This window comes from Nipponia nippon, unplaced genomic scaffold (genome assembly GCF_047370975.1).
Source record: "Nipponia nippon isolate SJK-2023a ecotype South Korea unplaced genomic scaffold, ASM4737097v1 scaffold_1, whole genome shotgun sequence".
In the NCBI taxonomy this organism is placed as follows: Eukaryota; Metazoa; Chordata; class Aves; order Pelecaniformes; family Threskiornithidae; genus Nipponia; species Nipponia nippon.
In genome coordinates, this window is record NW_028262290.1 from 106,724,603 (window position 1) to 106,744,580 (window position 19,978).

Sequence of the window (19,978 nt, forward strand, 5' to 3'; positions counted from 1 at the left end):
CATGGAAGGGACCCATGCTGGAGCAGTTCATAAAGAACTGCAGCCCGTGGGAAGGACCCACATTGGAGAAGTTCATGGAGGACTGTCTCCCGTGGGAGGGACACCATGCTGGAGCAGGGGAAGAGTGTGAGGAGTCCTTCCCCTGAGGGGAAGGAGCAGCAGAGACAATGTGTGATGAACTGACCACAACCCCCATTCCCTGTCCCCCTGAGCCCCAGGGGGGGAGGCAGAGAACTCGAGAGTAAAGTTAAGCCTGGGAAGAAGGGAGGGGTGGGGGGAAGGTGCTTTTAAGATTTGGTTTTATTTCTCATTATCCTACCCTGATTCGATTGGTAATAAATTAAACTAATTTCCCCAAGTCAAGTCTGTTTGACCTGTGATGGTAATTGGTGAATGATCTCTCCCTGTCCTTATCTCGACCCACAAGCCTTTCGTTATATTTTCCCTCCCCTGTCCAGCTGAGGAGGGGAGCGATAGAGCAGCTTGGTGGGCACCTGGCATCCAGCAAAGGCCAACTTACCACATGAGAAAACCCAGAAAAAACAAAGTTTTTATTAACAACCTACTCCAAAATCTTGTACATGAAATAAAAGAAAATCTGATCCTAGACGTTCACTGCAGCCTCCTATGATCTACTCTCCACTCACCTTTTGTAAACAGACATTCTTCTGCCATTAAAAAGGGAATTCAGAATGGGATTCACAGCAATATGTAAATTCACTACTGGGATGCATGAGAGGGTAATGGTCCTATAATTTTTCAAGTATATAAACTTCTGTTTTTCTGTGAAATGGATAAATATTTCTCAATATTTATTTTTCTGCTATACTGTTATTATTCACTGGTATTTTTTTCCAGAGGCTTAAAAGTAGCACTGAAAGTTTTTGTATTGCAACTGCTTCATAAATCTGAAGCAGCATATGAATTGCTGTGTGTTCTTCCTACTGCATGTTCCTCCAAACACTTTGTAAGAACAATTTTGAAAACCTTGTATAAGTATGTAAGAGGGAAATGTTAGAATATTGTTTTCCCTTGCCTGAACATTTCTTCAGGATGCTGCAATTACTGACAGGATAGTGAGATTTTTGAGCGGCTCCAATACTTTCTCAGAATACAGATATCAAATAATTCTTGTTTTACCTGACCGCTGTATGCAGTTTTTCACCAGCAATTACAGCAGTGTAATCCTATGTATATTCTTTGAAATGTGATGTCTGATTCAAAACCATATTTTGATCAATCATAATTTTCATACAAAAAAAAGAACACATAATGCCCTCAAGTTAAACCTCATGTCAAGACTCTACTTCTATACCTCTTTTTAAAGACAATCCTGCCAATTACCATCATCTAATCTTTAACTATATGTCAGGACATCAGATCTATATTGGAAGTTATGCACTAAACAAACACCTGCCTCTCTGCAGAACCTGAAGTTTTACTGATAGCAGCACATAACTGTGCAAGAACTGCTCCAACATACAGTTCATCAAAGCAATTAAAACCACAGTTTGAAATAGCAACTGCTGCTCTGCAGTCATGTACCTATGATATGTTGGAAACACAGGAGAGAGATTAATACTCTACTAATATCACTTTGTCATATTGATCAAATCTCATTACCCATATTTCTTTTATAAATTTGATTTTAAATACTGAACAAACCGATTTTACAGAAGTGTACTAATGTTTCTCCAGGTATTTAAATGTTACATAAAGTTACCTGTTACATAGGTGGCATTAAAGATCATGTTAAATTCACCAATCTTTTATGTAACCCCCAAGTTATACCATTACAGATTTTCTGGCAGGAATGTGCAGACACTTCAGGGTATCTAATGCATAAGAAACTCCCACAGAAGTAACTTCACCTATGCTCTGACACAATGTCAAGAGGCATCCTACTGCATCAGAAAAACACTGGTTACAATTGGGGTAGGGTTTCTTTATTATCTGTCTTCCTGGGCATTTATGAGCTCAAGAGCCTCATTTCACTAGGGTCTCTATGAATACAGAAGGAAAAGATGAGCTAACACAGGCGTCATGTGGATGCCTTCCAAAGACTTCTCTAAAAGCCCTCTATGGGGGACAAGTCAAATGTATGTGGCCAAGACACCTCAGACTCTAAAGAGGCTGAGCAATCCTGAAACTTGACGGGAAAGCCCATAAAGGTCCCACAAAGGTCTGAGCCCTCCTGCTTTGAATAATAAGACTGTAAGACAAAACAGTTTCTTCAAATATATTTCATCAAACCCACTTTTTTCCCTGCATAGTCTCTATACCTAGCTTCAGCTAAATACCATTAGTAAGGATTTCTTAAAGGCATATAAAGGTACATCTCTCTCTTCCAATTTTGTATCACGTTAGGGCACGCAGTTTTGTATCACCAGCTCACACACAGTGCTGGCAGGAGGGGCAGAGGTGAGACCAAGTTAGGATATGGCCACGGAGCTAGGAGTGCAGAAACTGGTCCCAACAGTAAGAGAAACATGAAAGAACTTACCATTTCTGTCCTTTCAGCTAAAAGCCAAGGTTTGCTACGCCAGCTGTTGGGAGAAAAGGGGTTGATCCTTAGCTAGTATAAAAGAGCACTCTGAGTTTTGACCACCTCAGCCCGCTGAGGAGCTGATTGACATACGTTGACTTACCAGACATGATAACCAAGTTATTGAAACAGATTTGGCTTAACACCCGCAGTGCCACTGCCTGCAACTCGGAGAGAAGAGTCTTAACAGTGGCTTCTACAGGGCTGTGGAAGCTTGAAGCAATGTATTTCTCAACAGCCACGCAAGACACCTTGCTCGAGTGCTGTAGGCAGCTGGCTGGTCCTCCCCCCGCAACAGCCTGTGCTTAAGCCTTTATCCTTACAGCCCTTACAGGCCTACTTCATACCCCGACAAACTGCAGCTCCGGGTCATTTTTTAAACAATAAATTGCTTCTCTGAGCCCAATTCTTATTCCAGCTAATCACACCAGGATGTTAAGCACTCAGCAGAGATAACAAAGTGACAATTTAGCATGAAATTGCTACATAGATGGGCAAAGCATAAACTACTGCTATGAAAGAGTTTGAAACACACTCAGGGAAAAAAAAAAAAAACTGGCCTTCCACCCAGGCTTAATGAACATGATTCAAAAACTGGTCCAGCTGGATACCTCTGCTTGCTACACAGTGAAATGCATGCATATATTTCTGGGGAAAATGAAACATATCTTCTCAGGTGGCCCGCCCTCAGAGAGAAAGCTAACATGAATGACCATATTGTTTCAAGTCCAGAGGCTGTTGCAAAAGTACAGAAAGGAAAAATAACGCTATTGGTACAAAAACTAAAGCCCCACCTACCCATCTTTAAATAACCTTCGCTACGATATATATGGCTCAGAAGGTCATCTTTTGTTCCTAGCTACTAACTGTCCCTTTGACACTTTTCTTTATAAGAGGAGTGGGATGGGGAGGAGGGGACAGGACGCAAGAACGTTATCACATAGTGTGAAAGCAGCTGAGGAAATGAGGCAACTGAAGCTCATGGAGCCGGGCAATGACAGGAACCCAACACAAAGGAAGGATGCCAGAAATAAACAGAAGCCTGAAGTAAATATAGTACTTGAAAGAAGTGTTACACTTGCATTCAAAATTGGCCCCGAAAAAAGACGCCTTAGCACATGAAGATGCAGGAGCAAGGTAAACCTGTTGGCAAGGTGGATCAATCTGTTCCTACATCCAAGAAGTTATCTAGAGAGCTAGTGTAACTCAGAAGTCAGCTTTGCATTATCCCCTGCTTTGATGCTGAATCCTTTTTAATATTTTTTTTTTCTTGTGTGAACTATATGGAAGATGTATATGAGCCATGGAAATGTAACATTCAAAACTAAAAGTGCAGTTCAGTGCTGTACTTTATCACAGTTTGAGGCATTACATTATTGCTTTTGAATTGGTAAGGTAACTTCAGACAGTTAACAATTTTGGACATTAGAGTCTTCTTCCTGCAGAGCAAGAAAAGCATGAAAGAAAGTAATTTAAGCTTTTTCATTTCATCAGTGAAAATCAACAGGGAGCATTACTGAGGGCATCAACTGTTCAGTCTCATGTTGGTTCAGAGTTCCCCAGCTTTCTAGTGACTGCAAAGAAATCTGACAATTATTCTGAACTCATATTTCAATTGGGAATTTTTCAGAGCAGAAATACAAATGATTGTCCTTTACATTCCTTTGTGAAGTTCTTAAATCACTGCTGGCAACATATAAATCACACTTCACAATTTCTGAACAGCCTACGTCTACTTCCATAGGTGTTGGATGGGTTTTCTGCTACATTGTTTGAAACCAGTATGTTTTATTTAAATAAATATACAACCAATATGTTCTATTTAAATATTTATTTATTATATGTTAATTGTTTATTAAATAAATATTTAAATTAACCATACCAGTTCAACAACATACTTAGGGAGGGGACTACTTAGCAATCAACCGAATGCTGAGATCTGTACTGTAACAGAAGTTGCACGACTCAACCTGAAATGCCATGTAACATTTTCTTCACCTTTTCTGTCCATTATGTTTTTGATGAAGCACTGTGTAACTGAAATATAAAAAGGTATTTTTTACAGCCACTCACTTTCAGACAGTGGATGACCTAAATATTCCAAGAGCAGAATCAATTGCTTGAAGTAAACTCTCTTCACACTCTTTTAAAAGAGTGGTATAGACAAATATGCTCCTTGATGGAAATTCCAACTCAAGATCCTTCCAGAGAGTAAAACTGAAGAATAAGAGGAGTACCTTTCTTTCTAGAATAGAAAGAAATTTGTGGCATTAGCAACTGTTTAAAGATTACACTTAACAACAATGCAGGGACCGTGATCTGATTTAAAGGTGGATGGAAGAGAGTTCCAAACGAGTATGATCCTCAGGAGGTGCTACAGCCTACAGCCAGCAGAGACGAGCAGAACAGCTTTCCTAACAAACCCAAACCATCTCTGGCTGAATTCACTTCTGTGCGTTTTCCTCAGGAATTAGGAAAAGACTGTTTTTTGGGATGTATCTACAGGATTTCCAAAGGTTTTGTGCTCCTCATTGTCATCTAACTTCTGCCTGTGAGACCTGGTCTTCTGGGTCTTGGGATACAGTGGCTGTCACACAGATGTATAATCTCTAAACCAAACACATCATAGCTCTTAATAATTTATGATTACAGATAAATACGCTTCTAGCAAGAGGAGGTGAACATCTATTTCGCCCCCTAAACATCTGCACTTCTTCAGGTTCATTATAGCCTAGTGACGTATCGCTATTGCAGTCTCCATCTTACATCAACTATGGAAATAATGACAAAACTAGTAAGAAATTTGTCTAAGGTCACAAACAGGAACCAGCATCATGCTGTGTACAGTGTGACCCCAGTAGTGGACCTGTGCCAGGACTTCTGTCTCACCACTACCTCCTCCTCTCAGAAAACGTTACCAAAGCAATTGAAGAACATGACCATGTCTCTCTGCCTAAAAGATAATCATGAAACGTGTCTGCTGTGTAAGTCATGCAAAAGGTACATCAACAAATGAGGCAGCACAGTTCAGATTTATTCCCCCCAAAAGGCCAGATGGCTTGCAATTACTGTGGAGAGACGCACACCCCCAGCCCGCATGTGAACTGTGATAGCCACCTAAGTTGGTCATCCACATCCGAGACCTCAGTCTGACACTGTACCACCTGGTCACCTGGAAGCACACATTTGATCTAATGGGTGCTCGTTACCGTAACCCAGCTGCCTGTCATTAGTCAAAAAGGCAGGAAAACACAAAAGAAAATGTGATGTGACATAAGGTTTCCCTGTAATAAGGAAACATAAGGTCAGCACAATACTTATTTTACTCTATACCTATCCACCTGTGAATGAGGGTAAAAAACCAGTCCCTCAAGGCAAATAAGGACTCTAATCTGCTCCTGTGGAGTAGCCTGAAAGAGGAGCCAAGCAATTTTTTTTTTTTTTTTTTAAATAACCTTGGGAATGGGAAATGACCTGTGAAGGTTTCACAGAGGAGGGTCACGGCACACTCCCTCCTGAGGAAGTGTTTAAAACCATGGGATACTTGAAGACATTAAAAGTTTCTTCTTCCCTTGACAGGCAGAACATTTAAATCAAGATACTGCTATCATAGAAGGCCTGGGAAAATGGTTTTTTCCTTTTCTGACCAGACAACAAAAGTCCCCACCCTGCACATCCACCTTCTCTTGATGCTATGTGTACTCTTCTCGCAGAATCCTAATGCTGTTACATACTGTGTCGAGTCATAACATCAACATAAGTTCAGTGGAGTCATGCTTTCAGTGAACTCTACATCTACCATGAAATAATAAATTGGCCTGCCCATTCAAATGTGGGTTGTTTTTCTTCAGTAGCCCAGCTCACCTACCAGTGCTCCAGAGCTCTGGATACTCAAGTACATGATCACAGAATATTTTAAATGACATATTGCCATGGAGAACTCACAAGAGCAATGAAACACTAACAAAATCTCAGAGCTTCACATGCCTACTTACACTGCTGTGTGTGTACCTGCTCATAGTAGGTGCGCGTGGCTCTTGACTATAGCATCCTTGCTCCAAGGAATAAACACTGAAAACAGATACTTGCCAGTCCGACATGGCAGCATGATCCCTGCACACCGTAATTTTCCCTGGATGGATATCCACATAAGAAACTTTGCACAGCAGCAGATTGGCGTAGGAAATTACTTAGGCCAATCCTGGAGTAAATCATTCCTCTCAGTGGATCTGAGAAGCAGACCCGAACCCCAGATGGGCACAAATTCCCAGGTATCCCCTCTCAAGGCACACTGCCTAGCTGGCAAGGCAGGGCAGGTCTGGCTGCTCATGCAGAACTCAGTGCCTCTCCATTTGCACTTTCTGTATTTTCTTTCATTTCACGTTTCTTAACACAGTTCTTTTGCTTTGTTTTTCAAAAGGCATGGGCCACTAAAGGAGTAAGAGGATATAACAGTGAAAGGTTTAAACTTTTCTTTCTTCTCTCCACCATCCACAATCTTCATATATTAACACTGTACTGAAAGTTGATTACAATTACTCCCGAGTAATATAAACAAAGCATTTACAAGTAAGTGCTCCATAAAAAAAACTTAGAGTAACAAAGGTATACATAAAGTAACAAGACAGTAAACCCTAATCTAAATTAAAGTTTTCTTTACAGACATTAATAATCTCTGTCCTGTTTTTCTTTCATGTCAGTGTTTTATTAAGAAAATTTAAAAAGAGGGTGGTATGTCTGACCTTGTTTTCTCAACCAGCCCAAGACCAAAAGACATGTCAGCAACAGCAGCTCAGCAGTGCTTACATTTACATCGGAAAACGAAGACTGTGCTAGGAATATGCCAGTTAACAAGTATGGAAAACCAAAAAAGTAAAGACTGTACAGAAAAATGTGAAACCATATTTCTTCTTGAGCTAAGAGAATTCCTAGGGAGTGCAGAAGAAATCATTCATCGCTATTTGTGGAGCCAGGTTGAACCAGTGAACATGACCAACCCTGAAGAGCGGGCTCCTAAGATCTTCAAATCTGCATGTTTTTGAGCTCTGGAATGGCTGATGCGTAGCCCCGAGTCCCCTGCTGCACAGCCACTGTATTGTGGTCATTATCCAAGCCTTCTCTGCAGAGGCTTTTTCTCAAGCTTTCACCCTATAAATAATAAAAATGCCTTCAATAACTTAAGAATAAAGTGTAAGCTCCTTTTGGGGGTTACAAAAATAAACATCTGCATAAAGCCAGCTGCAAAAAAATTTATGTCCTGCTATTCAAAAAAAGCATCAGAGCCAACTGTATTGTTGTGTGACTGTCTCCTCAGCTAACACCTCTTTTGTAAACGGGACTTCAATTAGTGGCATTAGAGCTGGCTGCTTAGTTTTGCATAAAACCAGCCTCCCTGCATTGCTATGGGAGCCTTTTTATCACTCTTTACTGATGCCCTGAGGAGTAAGTAAATGATGTGCTTTAACTCACCCTGCCTTAAAGAAAAGAGCACTCAATAGACCTCCAGCCACTTCATTGCGTATTCAGATCTTTCAGCCCAAAAAACAGGAACTAAAATGCAAGTGTAGACATAATCTGACCAATATTGGTTATTCTCTATTGATCTATAGAACCTAAGGGTTTGTTTAACTCTAACACCATCAGTGAAGCTGCAAAACAGTTTATCTAAACCTGACTGCTTTCAGAGTCTTGGAGGCGTTCTTCTTGGGCTGAAATTTCCCATGGTTTTGCTCCTGTATTGGGGTGAACTTTTTTTCACCCTGAAGTCTGAGAAAAACCCTCCTCAGGATTTTTGAGTCATGCAAGAAATCAGTAGAAAGGGGAATAGAGAAGAATGAGGACTTCCTCTCCCTCATTTTGCAAATGTGTCAATGATTCTTTTCCTTACAAACTTACAAACATCTTTATTTTAAAACCCTGTGGAGTGATACACTCCAAGGCCAGAAGGAATCCCTTGGATCATCCAGATCTACCCCTTTTGTAACACAAGGTAAAGAAAGTCTTCCAACAATTTCTGCACCAAACCAATAACACCTACTCAAATGATAGGATATTTTTCATAAACATTTCCAGTGTAGATTTTGAGATTGCAAGTGATGGAGAATCCCCCACTTCCTACACGAGGCATTTATTTTTTATTATTTCTGCCAACAATTTTTATTTCTTTGACAAGGTTTTTTATAATTCATTGCATGATAAAGTATGAAGTAGCTGGGAGGAAAAGAAAATCCAAATATGCCTAAGGCATACTCAGCCTGTAACAGCCAAAATCTTCAGCAGACCAGTATAGGAATCAAAAATCCTTATGGTGTTGCAATGCATATTCTACCTGTTCTGTATTGCCCCACCAGAAAGGTGAGAAAAAGAAGAGTTGGAACCTACTTTAATTAAAACTCACTGAAAATACCAGGCTTAAAATGTTACGTTACTACACACAGGTAGATTTTTTTTTCCCCCATTAGCAAAAATATTTAATTAAATGCAAGAAAGAACATTAACATTTCTTTCCAAAAACTTCAAATGCAGGAAGACATGAAAACACAAATATTTTGAGGAGCTTAATTTTCTTTTGACCTTTCCTTCACATTGCTCTGACTTTGTTGGTGTTTCTGGTTTACACTAGAGCTAGTTAAAGAGAAACTGGACCAATGGGTATTCTAGCAACACTGCTGCTACTTCATTGTGCATCACAAGTATTTTATGGCAGAACACTTCCCACCCCAAACGTACTCCTGGAAATACTTTCAACAGCAACATTAACTAACAGCAAAGGCTGGCTTGCTTGAATGCAAATCCAGCCTAGGTCCACTGGTCAAAAATAAGGAAGGCAATTTCCATGATTTTTTAATATGATGCAGTAAGTTCTAACTTTGAGTTATTTTGAAGTATGTACTTAGCTTATAACAAAACTATATATTGATCTGCTTTTCTAAAAATAAAATGGGAATAGAGCAGATTTCACACATACTGTATGACAGTCAATGTTTCTATGGAAATATTAAGCTTTGAGCATCTCTGAATTGAAAGCCAAAACAAATTTATTTTTGCTATTTCACTTGAACTTGTAAGCTTAATGCTGTATCATAGTAAGTGTATATCACACGTTGCTAAATACATTTAGAGAAATCTCTTCTAATATTAAATTGGACAAGTTATGTTCTTGATACATGGAGACCGTTGAGGAGTAAAGCTGGAACAGCTCATGAACTCAAGGAGTGTGGAAGGACAGAGTAACACTTGCAGCAACTCACCAAAACCAAACGTGAACAGAAAATCTGTTCCACAGCCCCATGTGGCTACCAGGCAGCAAAGCTCTGATGCCAAGGCTGAGATACCCTTCGAGCAAAGGGCCCCCTCCACTCCAAAGCTGCAGAACGTGTCCGGGTACCCCAAGACAGCCAAGTCTCTTCAGACAATGAGACTGACTGCAAGCACTCATGTGGCCTTTGCACCACCACATCAGGACATCTTCCTCACAACCTTGAAGATCATCTTCTGTGCGCAGAGGGTGAGCAAGAAAGAGGACTACAGACCAAAGCTAAAGTCCAAGAGCTTAAGTCTTGGAAGAAACCTGGACTTCACATCCTATTGATGAGCACTTAAATGACTTCGACAGGATGCTAATCCTGTCCCAGTATCTCCCAGTCTCTTTGCAATACCCTATGGCTGTGAACTCTCTTTTCCTTTCTACTGAAGGCTGGAGGGCCACACAGACCAAGAGCAGCACACCCTATCAAATCCTGAACTATGTATTTTGAGATAACAAAAATGGCAAGAATATTTTCTAAAGATTGGAGTCTTCAGCATCAATGTCTCCGCACACAAAAGGATGCAAAAGAAATCTGTCACTTCCTACATTTGGAAACAAAACTCTGAATTCCCATAAGAAGTGACAGTCATTACTGGCCAACGTGAATTACAGTATTTCCTCTCACACCGCCCGCAGAATTTTTCCTGAGATAATGCTCTCCAAAATAAGGGCAAATTAGTCACATTTATTAGGGTGTGAAAGTAATAAGACAGATGCTTTATTGTAGGGTGTGGTGCTTCTGCATAGTCCTTTGCTTACTCAGCTTAATCTGGTTAGATGCGAACAAGATGTGCTTTCATCAACCCGGTGCTGTGCGAGGGCCCCAGCAGCGCCTATCACATTGTCCTCTTCAGATCAGAGTCTCCTTGGCTTGGAGCATAGGTGGAGCAAGTGACATGCCATCTGCAGAAGGCCATAAACCTGGCTTCACACAGACAAAATTCTGTACTCCAGGGCATAAATTGAGGCCACCAGCTGTTATGCAGACATGCCCCTTGTTCAAGCCAATATGGCAGGTCACATCAAGCTGCTTTAAAGACAAAGCCTGGGACCCTCTCTAGCCTTCAGACCATTTCTAACAGCACCAACGCACTTTCTTTTAAAGCCTTTAGAGAGGAACAAAGCTGCCTCCTCTTTTCAGACTCGTTTCAGAGAAGCCAGCATATGAACGGAGATCAAGCCTAAAAACTTGTGGACAAGAAGCCTTTCTCCTATTCTGCTTTCCTACTCCTTTCTTTTTTCATACCCACACATCTTCCTCCCAAATGACCCAAAAGTTCTTCAGGCAGCTTTTTAGGTTGTTCTACATATACAGTCAAATTAAAATAATGTCATTTTTTTCATTTATATTTTCCAGTTTATCTCAATGCAAGCCTGGCTGTGAAGAGACTCTTATTTTAGAAAAAAGCACAGGCTGTTTTCATAAAACACAAAATAATACACTTCTACACTTCTATTCTGAAATAAGATGGTTCATGGGACACCCTTCGCTAAAACAAAAAGGTGTGAATTAAAACAGGCTTCATTATGTTTGTGAAAATTAATCTCTTTATGAGCCCTAAATGAGAACATAGTTTGCTTTCTTCATACCTCTCTCTCAAGCACTAATTTCAACCGCAAAGACACAGATGGTAGCAAATGTTGTTTTGTAAAGGACCCCCTCACTGTATTTCTTTCCTTGGTAGGAGAAACTGGAATTTCATTCATTTGCCTCCAATCCAAGCCACGAATCATCTCTGTTATCAGTAGAGAGGTGGGAGAAACTGAAACAACAATCTGTAGAAAAACCGCTGGTGCTGCAATGTTTAAATACAACTTAATGGGCAAAACCTCCCAGAGTTCCCCTCAAGCCCACCCAGTCATGCTCAAGACCTTTTCCTTAAAATCACATGGTTTGTGTGTATCTGTACCTATAGCAGTACCTGTCTATCTTAGGATATATTTCTAGCTTCAGTTCGCAGCCTCTGACAGTTTGCCTCGCAGGTTTGGCTAAAGCAAACCTAAAAGCTAAGGCCTCAGACGTCAAAGGTATTTAAAAACCTAACTACTATGTAGGTAGGAAAATCTTACTAATTTAAGAGCAAGAGCTCTAGCTAAAATGGTTTCCAGGATTGGATCTCATTGGTGTAAATCACGTTCAGGAAGCCCATCTTCTTCCTTCCCACCTTCAATCTGGAGTTACGTTCAAACACAGAGTGCCATTCCTCCTGGCTGCTGGGACCAAGCCAGCTGCAGACGGCATTTGATGCTCTGCACTACCACCTGCGGTCCACTTGCAGTCACCACAGACAACTGAACTCTGACAGAAAATACTGCCGCTAGCCCTGTCAAGTGCATGTACTATGAATCTGTCTCCTGTTGTCCGTGCAGACCTCAGGAAAAGGGCAACGCCTTCCCAAAAAAGGAATCAGGAGACACAAAAAGGGTGAAGGATGGTGGGAAGGATGTCTGGATCCAACAGCAAGTTGGAACAGAGCTTGCATTTGCACTCAATGCTTTGCTTTCAGGATGGATGTTGACGGGGTCTGCTGACTGTCTCCCTGTTTGCCTCGTGTTGAAAATCATGTCTTTAGAAAATGAAGCATCCTTTTGGTAGAGAAGCGTTTTTGTTAAAACTCTTTAGTCTGTTTCAAAATCACATGTTCTGCTTTGCAAAGGTTTATTTGTTTTACACGCATACCCACCTGGGTCTATTAAATTCAGGACTCCCACAATGGTTTTCCCTTTCTTCGTTCCACCCTTTGCAGCTGCAGAACAGCATGATATATTCACAAGAAAATAATGGAAAAAAACTTAATTTGGTTTTCAAACTTTAACTCAATAAAACTGTTTCCAATTTTTTTTTTCCTTCCTCATTAGAGTCCAAACTCCCCAGGAGTTACGGACGCTGTGTTCCACGCAAGGGGAGCTCAGGACCTTACAGAATTCGGACTTTAATACACAGCCTTTTCATTATTGTCTGCAGAATGAAGCATGTTCTTTAAAACAGAAAGTAAGAACATGAGCCTGGAGCCAAGCTCTGTTCCCAGCTTTCCAACTGTCCGGTTGTTCACCTCTGGCCAAAATGCTAAGCTTCGCTAACCACTGTGAAACAGGATTATGAAATGCGAACAACTATATACAGTCTTTGAAATCTGCACAGGAAAACTGCTCCAGATAAGAATCACACCATCTCTCTCTATATGGGTATACATACCTATACTGAGAAAGATTCCTCTAGAATTTAAAAAAATATCCAGCTTTACTCCGGTAGCATCTTTCAACTCACATACAAATAGCACCACTGAAATGCAAGCATTACATAAAGGATGAAGGAGCAAATGTTTGGACAGGGATGCCAAAATGACGACTTGTGTAAAAAACCTACTTAGTCTGTTAAAAGTCTTGGTCAAGCCCTTAAGTTTCTCCTTGCCTCAGTTTCCATACATAGAAGTGGAATAAAAGAATCTGGTATTATGGTAAATACATCATTATTTCTGAGGCGCTTAGATCCTGCAGTAAGTAGATATCTTCTAAGTACCTACAGCTCTGCTAAGCAAAGTACAGAGGATTTCACCTGACAGCTGGCGTTTCCAGCTCTGCATCTCACCCCATTCTGGATGTTATCAGCACTTCATAGGGGAAACAGTGCCGGTGTGACACCTCAGTTCACACATTCCTTCCCCCAATACACACACCCCATACACACACAGCAAATCCAACTTCTCCTATAATCACTGAGCTCCCAGCAAGCAAACACACTGCCTTTTTTGCCATCCTTGTTAAGGAGGGACAACATAGCAGATGGTTCTACGTAGTGATAATGTTTCCAGAGCCCTAGGCAGAAAGATATGTAGAAAGCAGTGGTCTGAGGTTACAGAAGTACGGTCCCAGTCCCCACCCAGGCAGGCTTCACACTGAACTCAGTGAGGGCTAACACCAGTGGATCCTGGCAAGAGTTCTACCTTAATGAGAGAGGTCACGGGTCTCTGGTTAATCAGAGGGAGGAGAGCGCATTCAGTTCAAGTAAAAATCCTTCCAAAATAACTGATATTAGAAGTGTGTTTGTATTACTCGAAGAACTTTTGTTTTCTACTACTTAAGGCTTTCCTTATTAAAAACCTCAGTTTCACATCATAAAACTTTCAGGGCTTTTCCATAGGAAATTAGTCTGGTTTCATTAGTTCTTGATTATATCTATCCTTTCCAATTCCAAGAAAAAGTAATGCATCATCAGTTAACAGATATCCTTAATTTGTGTGTGTGTGTGTGTGTGTGTGTTATTCTATTAAGAAAGCAACTAGCACAGTCAAAAATGTCTAGTACAATTGATTTACCTGTGTCTCTCCACTGAAAAAATGTTTTTCTGTAGTTTTCTGAGCTACAGGGACATTGTCCCTCACTCCACTCCCTCTCTGCAAAGAAATCTCCAGTGAGCAATTTTGCTTTGTAAAAGTCACAGTAACATCAGGATGTCTCCCCATACAAAAAGATTACTGTCTGGTTCCCTAAGTTCAAGACTGCATAAACCCTTCACATGTCAAGACAGGTGCTGGCCATTTTTTTATTCCTTTTCAGCCGGGAAATCACAAAAAAATTGAGCAATCAAGGTAAGATTTTAGCAGTCCTCAAGCCACAGAGAATCAGCAAATCTACGCATTTGACGTCATTAATTTGACAGACCAGATCAAGACAATGCTACTGAACACTGTCAATATAACTATCCATTTATTTGTGAGTCTTTTCATAGAAAGATGTCCAGTGTTTACCAGCTTTGTACTTTGGAAGGGGCATAAAGTTAGCAAACTAAGTTATAAAGTCCTCACATAAACCTTCTAATCGTATGACGCCTGATTTTCTTCTCCCCTATCTGTGACTCATGGGGAGTTAACTACATCTCTGGGTTTACTGTTGAGTGAAGATCAGAACTGACTGCTCCCAGCAACTTTTGACCTGACTGGAACATGTTAAATCTGTGAGTCCTAAAACAAGCTACCTGACAAAGAAAAAAACACAGCTTTTCTAGCAGTGGAGTTACTCCTATATAAGTGAAAGACCTGAAGGATATCTGCACTTTTACAACTGCCTGATTGTAACTCCACCATGGTGATGGGAATCAGCCCCTCGCCTGCAGCCGAAAGCCCTCCTCAGCGGCCAAACCTGCCTCCCCGCAATCGGATTTGGGATCCGAGCCGGGAAGCCTGACTAACGCCAGAAGCTGGCGATCGGTTTTGCCGGGGGGCCGTGTTTCGGGGCTCCCCCCGGGCGGGAGGGTCTCTGGCGGCGGGATGCGGGACGGGACCGGCGGCGCAGATGCTCCGCCCGGCCGCGCAGCCCGGCCCGCGATGCCGAAACGCTCCGGCCGCGAAGCCGCCGCTCTGCTCGGGACGGAGAGCCCGGGGGGAACGCCGCAGCCCCCGCGGCCCGGCCCGACCCACCCGCAAGGCCCTGCCTGCTCTCCGGGCGGCCCCCGCAAGGCACCCCGGCGAACACACCCCCCCCCCAAGGGATGCTCTTGCAAAGGGAGGGGGGAGCTCACACCTCTCCCGAACTTCACCCCCACGCCCCGGCAGAAACCGCTGCCCGTGGGGGCCGCGCACACGCCGCGAGGATGCTCGGCCGCTCCCCGCCGCTCCCCCCGCCGGCGTCCCAGGGCGGCAGCGGCGAGCCGCGCCGCAGGCTGCCGGGTCGCCCCCGGCCAGACCCCCTCCACTCACCCCACAGCAGCAGGACGGGGAGCTGCCGCCGGCGGCAGCAGCCGGGCGCCTCCATCCCGGCGCGGGCGGCGGCGAGGGGCCGCGGGGGACGGAGCCCGCATGGGGCGGCCGGTCCGCAGCCGCGCAAGGCCCAGACCCGCCTCAGCCCCCCCGCCGGGGAGGCTCCTCTTCATGCCTCGGCGTCCAGCCCCGGGCGGCGGCGGCGGCGGGGGGGGCGGCGGCGGGGGCGGGCGCGGAGGGGAGCGGCTCCCCCGCCCCCGGGGTGCTCCCGGCGCCGGGGGGGGGCGGGGGGCTGCACCGGGGGGATGGGGGTGTGCATTTGGGAGCGTGCGTGCGCGTGTGTGCGCGGGCGAGTGTGCCTCTGCATGCGCGTGCATGTGTGCGAGTGCGCGCCTCTGCGCGTGTGAGCGTGCACGTGTGTGTGTGTGCATGCAAGGGCAGCCGTGCCTCCAGGCCCTCCAAAAGCCACGGCAAGAGGGATGCCGCTCCCATCCCACGGGGCCGCGCGGGTGTTGGGGGGGGAAGGACCCTCCCCTCCATGGGGAAGATTCTGGTCCCAAGTGTCCGAGGGGTTCAGGGGCCCCTTGCCCCCTGTCCTGGGAGCCGGAGCAGCCTCTCCTCTCCTGCCACGACATCCTGGCAGCGGGGGCGAAGGTGAGGGGCTGGAGGGCCACCTGTGTTAGCCCACCTGCAGCCCTTTCAGTTTGGCTTGCAGGGCACCCACACGTTAGCACGCTTAATATTTACAGCTGAACATGGGCAGCGAGCTGGCCTAATGCCACCGAGCGCCAGAGCAGAGCAGCCAGGAGCTCTAAGAAAATGCTTAATGTATTTTTATGTTGCCATTTCATCTCTGCGTGGCTCTGTTCAGAGAATGGTACGGCTCCTCATTTTCATCAATATTTAAAGGCTGTGTTCCTGGAGCTCTCTCTCTAGGAAATTAGCATCTCCAGCAAGAAACACCAGACCGAGAAGCTGCTGAAGAAGCCTCTTCTTAGCTAAAAATAATTGTACTGCTCAGTAATACAGAGCCAGAGTGTGTTTCTAGGTAAATGGACACTCCACCTCAGTAACTGCCTTTCAGTACAAGGTCAAATCACTGCCATTTTTAAAGGTCAAATGTACCATAAAACTTCAAATTTCAAAAAGATTTGCATGCCATACATAAGAACATAGGGTACTTTTATATATCAGTCAGGTTGTTCCCATTGACTTTGCACACTTGCATAGCACAGTGCTCTCAAACACTTTTGGAGAGTGGGGCCCCAACGCAGCCACAGAACTACCCGTTGCACGTGCCTCCAAAAGCAAACTCTGCCTGATTTATGCTGTTATCTACACTGAAGGAAATGGAAAACTTGGGAAACCACAGAGAAGGCTGGGAATCCACAGCATTGACATAGCTCTGGAGACATTTAAGTGTGTCGGTTATAATCAACCTCCTATCATTTGCATGCCACCTTTTCCTCTTAGCTGAAAGCAAACCTTGTAAAATACCACAAACCATAAATAAACCATAGCTCAGGGAGGTCATCCTTCAGCAGAGGGGCTGCCACTTCTGCTTTGCAAGGAGTGTTTGCAAGCTGCCCCTGCCAGAAGGAACTACAGTGAAGCGACAAGCGTGAAGGTGCATACACTGCAGACTTGCTGTAACATCCTTCCTAACGGTAAGATCTTGATATCCCTCATAAAATCCGTTACTGGCAATATCTAAAGTTACAATTAGTATTTTCAAGAATTTGGACCGATCTTCAGGAGGATTAGTACATATTGTGCTTTATATGCAATATTATACATTAAAAAATATACAATATATTATACAATATACAGTACACAGACAGCATTTTTGTCACATAGGATATGGAGATAATGCTGATAATTCTCCTTTACATCTTTTGTACTTGTTTTTCTCACCTGTTTCAGACAAGAAACTGGCAAATTTTGTAAGTGAACATTACTGCTTTCAACTAGCAAGATCCAGCAAGCACTTCCCATTTTATACTTGCAGCAGATAGTATGAAGGTGCAAATAGCATCCTTGACGGAGAACAATAGCTAAAATGTATAGGCAAATGCACTAGCATGTTGTATTGAATGACAAGCCAACTATGCTAGGTGATACCTTCAGCAACATGATCTAAAATGAGTAAGTCTGATTCACAGGTGTATCTGAACAAAACTGTCATAGCGTTAGAACCATCAGCAAGAGGCAACTTGGGCTGTTTGAAGGTTTTCCTGAAGACTGCTTCTCCCCCTCTGTTGCAGTAAGGCCAACAAATTTACTTCAGAAAGGCTGTGAACCTTTTTATTCTACAAAGCTGCCTTAGTAGCATCATGCCTCTATGCCAGCAGCAGAAATCTGAGTCACCTTCAGATAAGAAACGCCATAAATTCCCTTTGCTGTGCAGAGCTCTGAGTCCCAGCCCTGTCAACATGCTGTAACGATAACCCCAAAACCATAGTCTCTTGTCATTTCCGAACACGCAACCTCCAGAAGTCATATGAACCCCTTTTCAGGTACCCTGCAGACGGGTGCTGCAATCACATTACTTCAGGCATTGCTTTAAAATACTTAAATCTGCTAATAAGCCACTGACTAAAAAACAATGATAGCAATAGACAGGTAGGTAGTTGTTTCAGTACGGAAATTTCCCAAGGAGTCTGAGATGAGAAAAGATGGAAGGAGTCAAGTCATCCAGGACGCGTATTACCGTGAGCGCTAGGGTGTTCAGGGCAGTGCGGGATAAGGTAATAAACTCTCCTGCTCCAGAGGTTAAATTCACCCAACAGAAACTAAAAAATGTTTTAAAAAGTAATAAAATAATTAAAAAACAAAAGAAAACAAAACAAAGTGAAGGCATTACACTATGGAAAGCAACATTGCCTTTCCTTTTTGCCTCAAGTATTGGCCCGGATAGAGTGGCCGCTTGCCTGTGTGGAGAGACCTTGCCGAGTGTTGGACGGAAAGTCTTCTTCTCCTCTTCCTGGCACAGCAATTTTGTATAAAAAATACATTAAGATTTTAAGACCATGTTTTAATGGGATTGCTTGCTAGAGTGAGGTTTGAAAAAGTAGGTTTGGTTCATCTGTGGTTTTAAACTGAAGTAGGTCATCTTTCCCATTCAGTACTCCTAGGAGCATGCCACTCCAGAAATTTAAAAAACTAAAAGGCATCTGCAGTCATTAAAATAATTTCCTCCTTTATATTCTGCTTGCATAATTCCACACAAGTCTTTTCTCCTGTCTTTTTACCATGAATATAGAAAATGTACAAATATGCTAAAAAAACCCCATAGTGAATAAAATGGCTTCTTCCTGTGACTCAAAGGCCACACTGTGGTGTATTGACTGCACATAAATGCCAAAGTGATTTTAAGTCAGTTGAATTTGATGAGCTGAAACTCTTTATGCCTATATTTCCTGAACCGAAGAGGGAGAAAAAAAGGGCATTTTTGTATGTAAAGATCTTCATTTTTTTACGTAAGAGCAGACAGGGATTAGGGGAGCACACAAATATTTTGCCAGCCTTCTAAAACTGCATTTTTTAAGGCACATGTGAATATCCTCTGTGATTTCAGCAGGGTTCCCATGTTCAGATTGAAGCATCTAAGCAGTGTGTACATGTTCCAATCTGCACTCAATTTCAGAGGTGCTGAGCTGTGAGTGTGAAGCACCTCTAAGACCATTTTATTTTTCATACCCAGCTATGACATGACAGCCTTTCCCCTGGCACAACATGCAGGCTTTCTGTGAAGGAACCAGAACATTCAATTACTCTGCTTCCATACTGGTTTCTAGGATGGAAAACTTGACAAGGGATGTGAGCACGAATCTGTAAGAGCTGGGATGTCTCACTGATTCCCAGATGTTTTTCTCTTATCAAAAGGAGCATCCCAAGGCCGCTGGTGACTGCATGTCATACGCGTCGTGATCTTCTCTTCCTGTTGAGCATGGCTATTCTTCTTTTCGCACATCAGGCAGAAGCTTTAGCGCAACAGAAAGTCTTTGTAATTTGGCTCAGGCATGGGAAACAAATCATGCTTTCATTTTTAACGTAAACATTAGCAAAATGTGCACAACGCTCTATTCCTTCTAGACTAAATAAAGCCAAAATTAATTTATGGGTTTTTAAACACTTCACTGTCAGTTACGTTCTAGAGGCCCTGAAGTTTTACTCAGAAAATGCATTTATTTTTCCATAACAGGCTGTCTGAGCAGCTTGGGAAATGCCAGCAAGGGAATATGTAGACTGTCTCCATACATGGTTGTGTCTCTGAGAAATAACTCAGTTGGAAAATCAGGGAGAAAGGTACAAGAAGAGAGATGAAAACACACATATATTTTTTTCTTTTTAGAAATAATAATGCTGTTACAATTTCTCTTGATATAAAATCTTACAGACCTGAAGTCTGAAATCTTACAGGATTGA

General features: G+C 42.9%; 1 protein-coding gene across 4 annotated transcripts in view; it reads right to left on the reverse strand.

The window, feature by feature from the left end:
* The window catches only part of RAMP3 (receptor activity modifying protein 3), an 88,660-nt gene that overhangs the window by 39,179 nt on the left and 29,503 nt on the right, over positions 1-19,978 (reverse strand). The window contains exons 1-2 of one of the 4 annotated variants that reach the window (XM_087766239.1): positions 15,551-15,736; positions 14,171-14,248 (exon numbers count right to left, since the gene is read on the reverse strand). The exons of 1 other annotated variant lie outside the window; for it this stretch is intronic. In XM_087766239.1, coding sequence (XP_087622365.1) covers positions 14,171-14,248; positions 15,551-15,605 — 133 coding nt within the window. In that variant the 5' untranslated portion in view covers positions 15,606-15,736. Of the gene's footprint in view, positions 1-2,503; positions 2,547-14,170; positions 14,249-15,550; positions 15,737-19,978 lie in introns of those variants that run through there. 2 more of the 4 variants (XM_087766258.1, XM_087766250.1) reach the window with 2 other exon arrangements.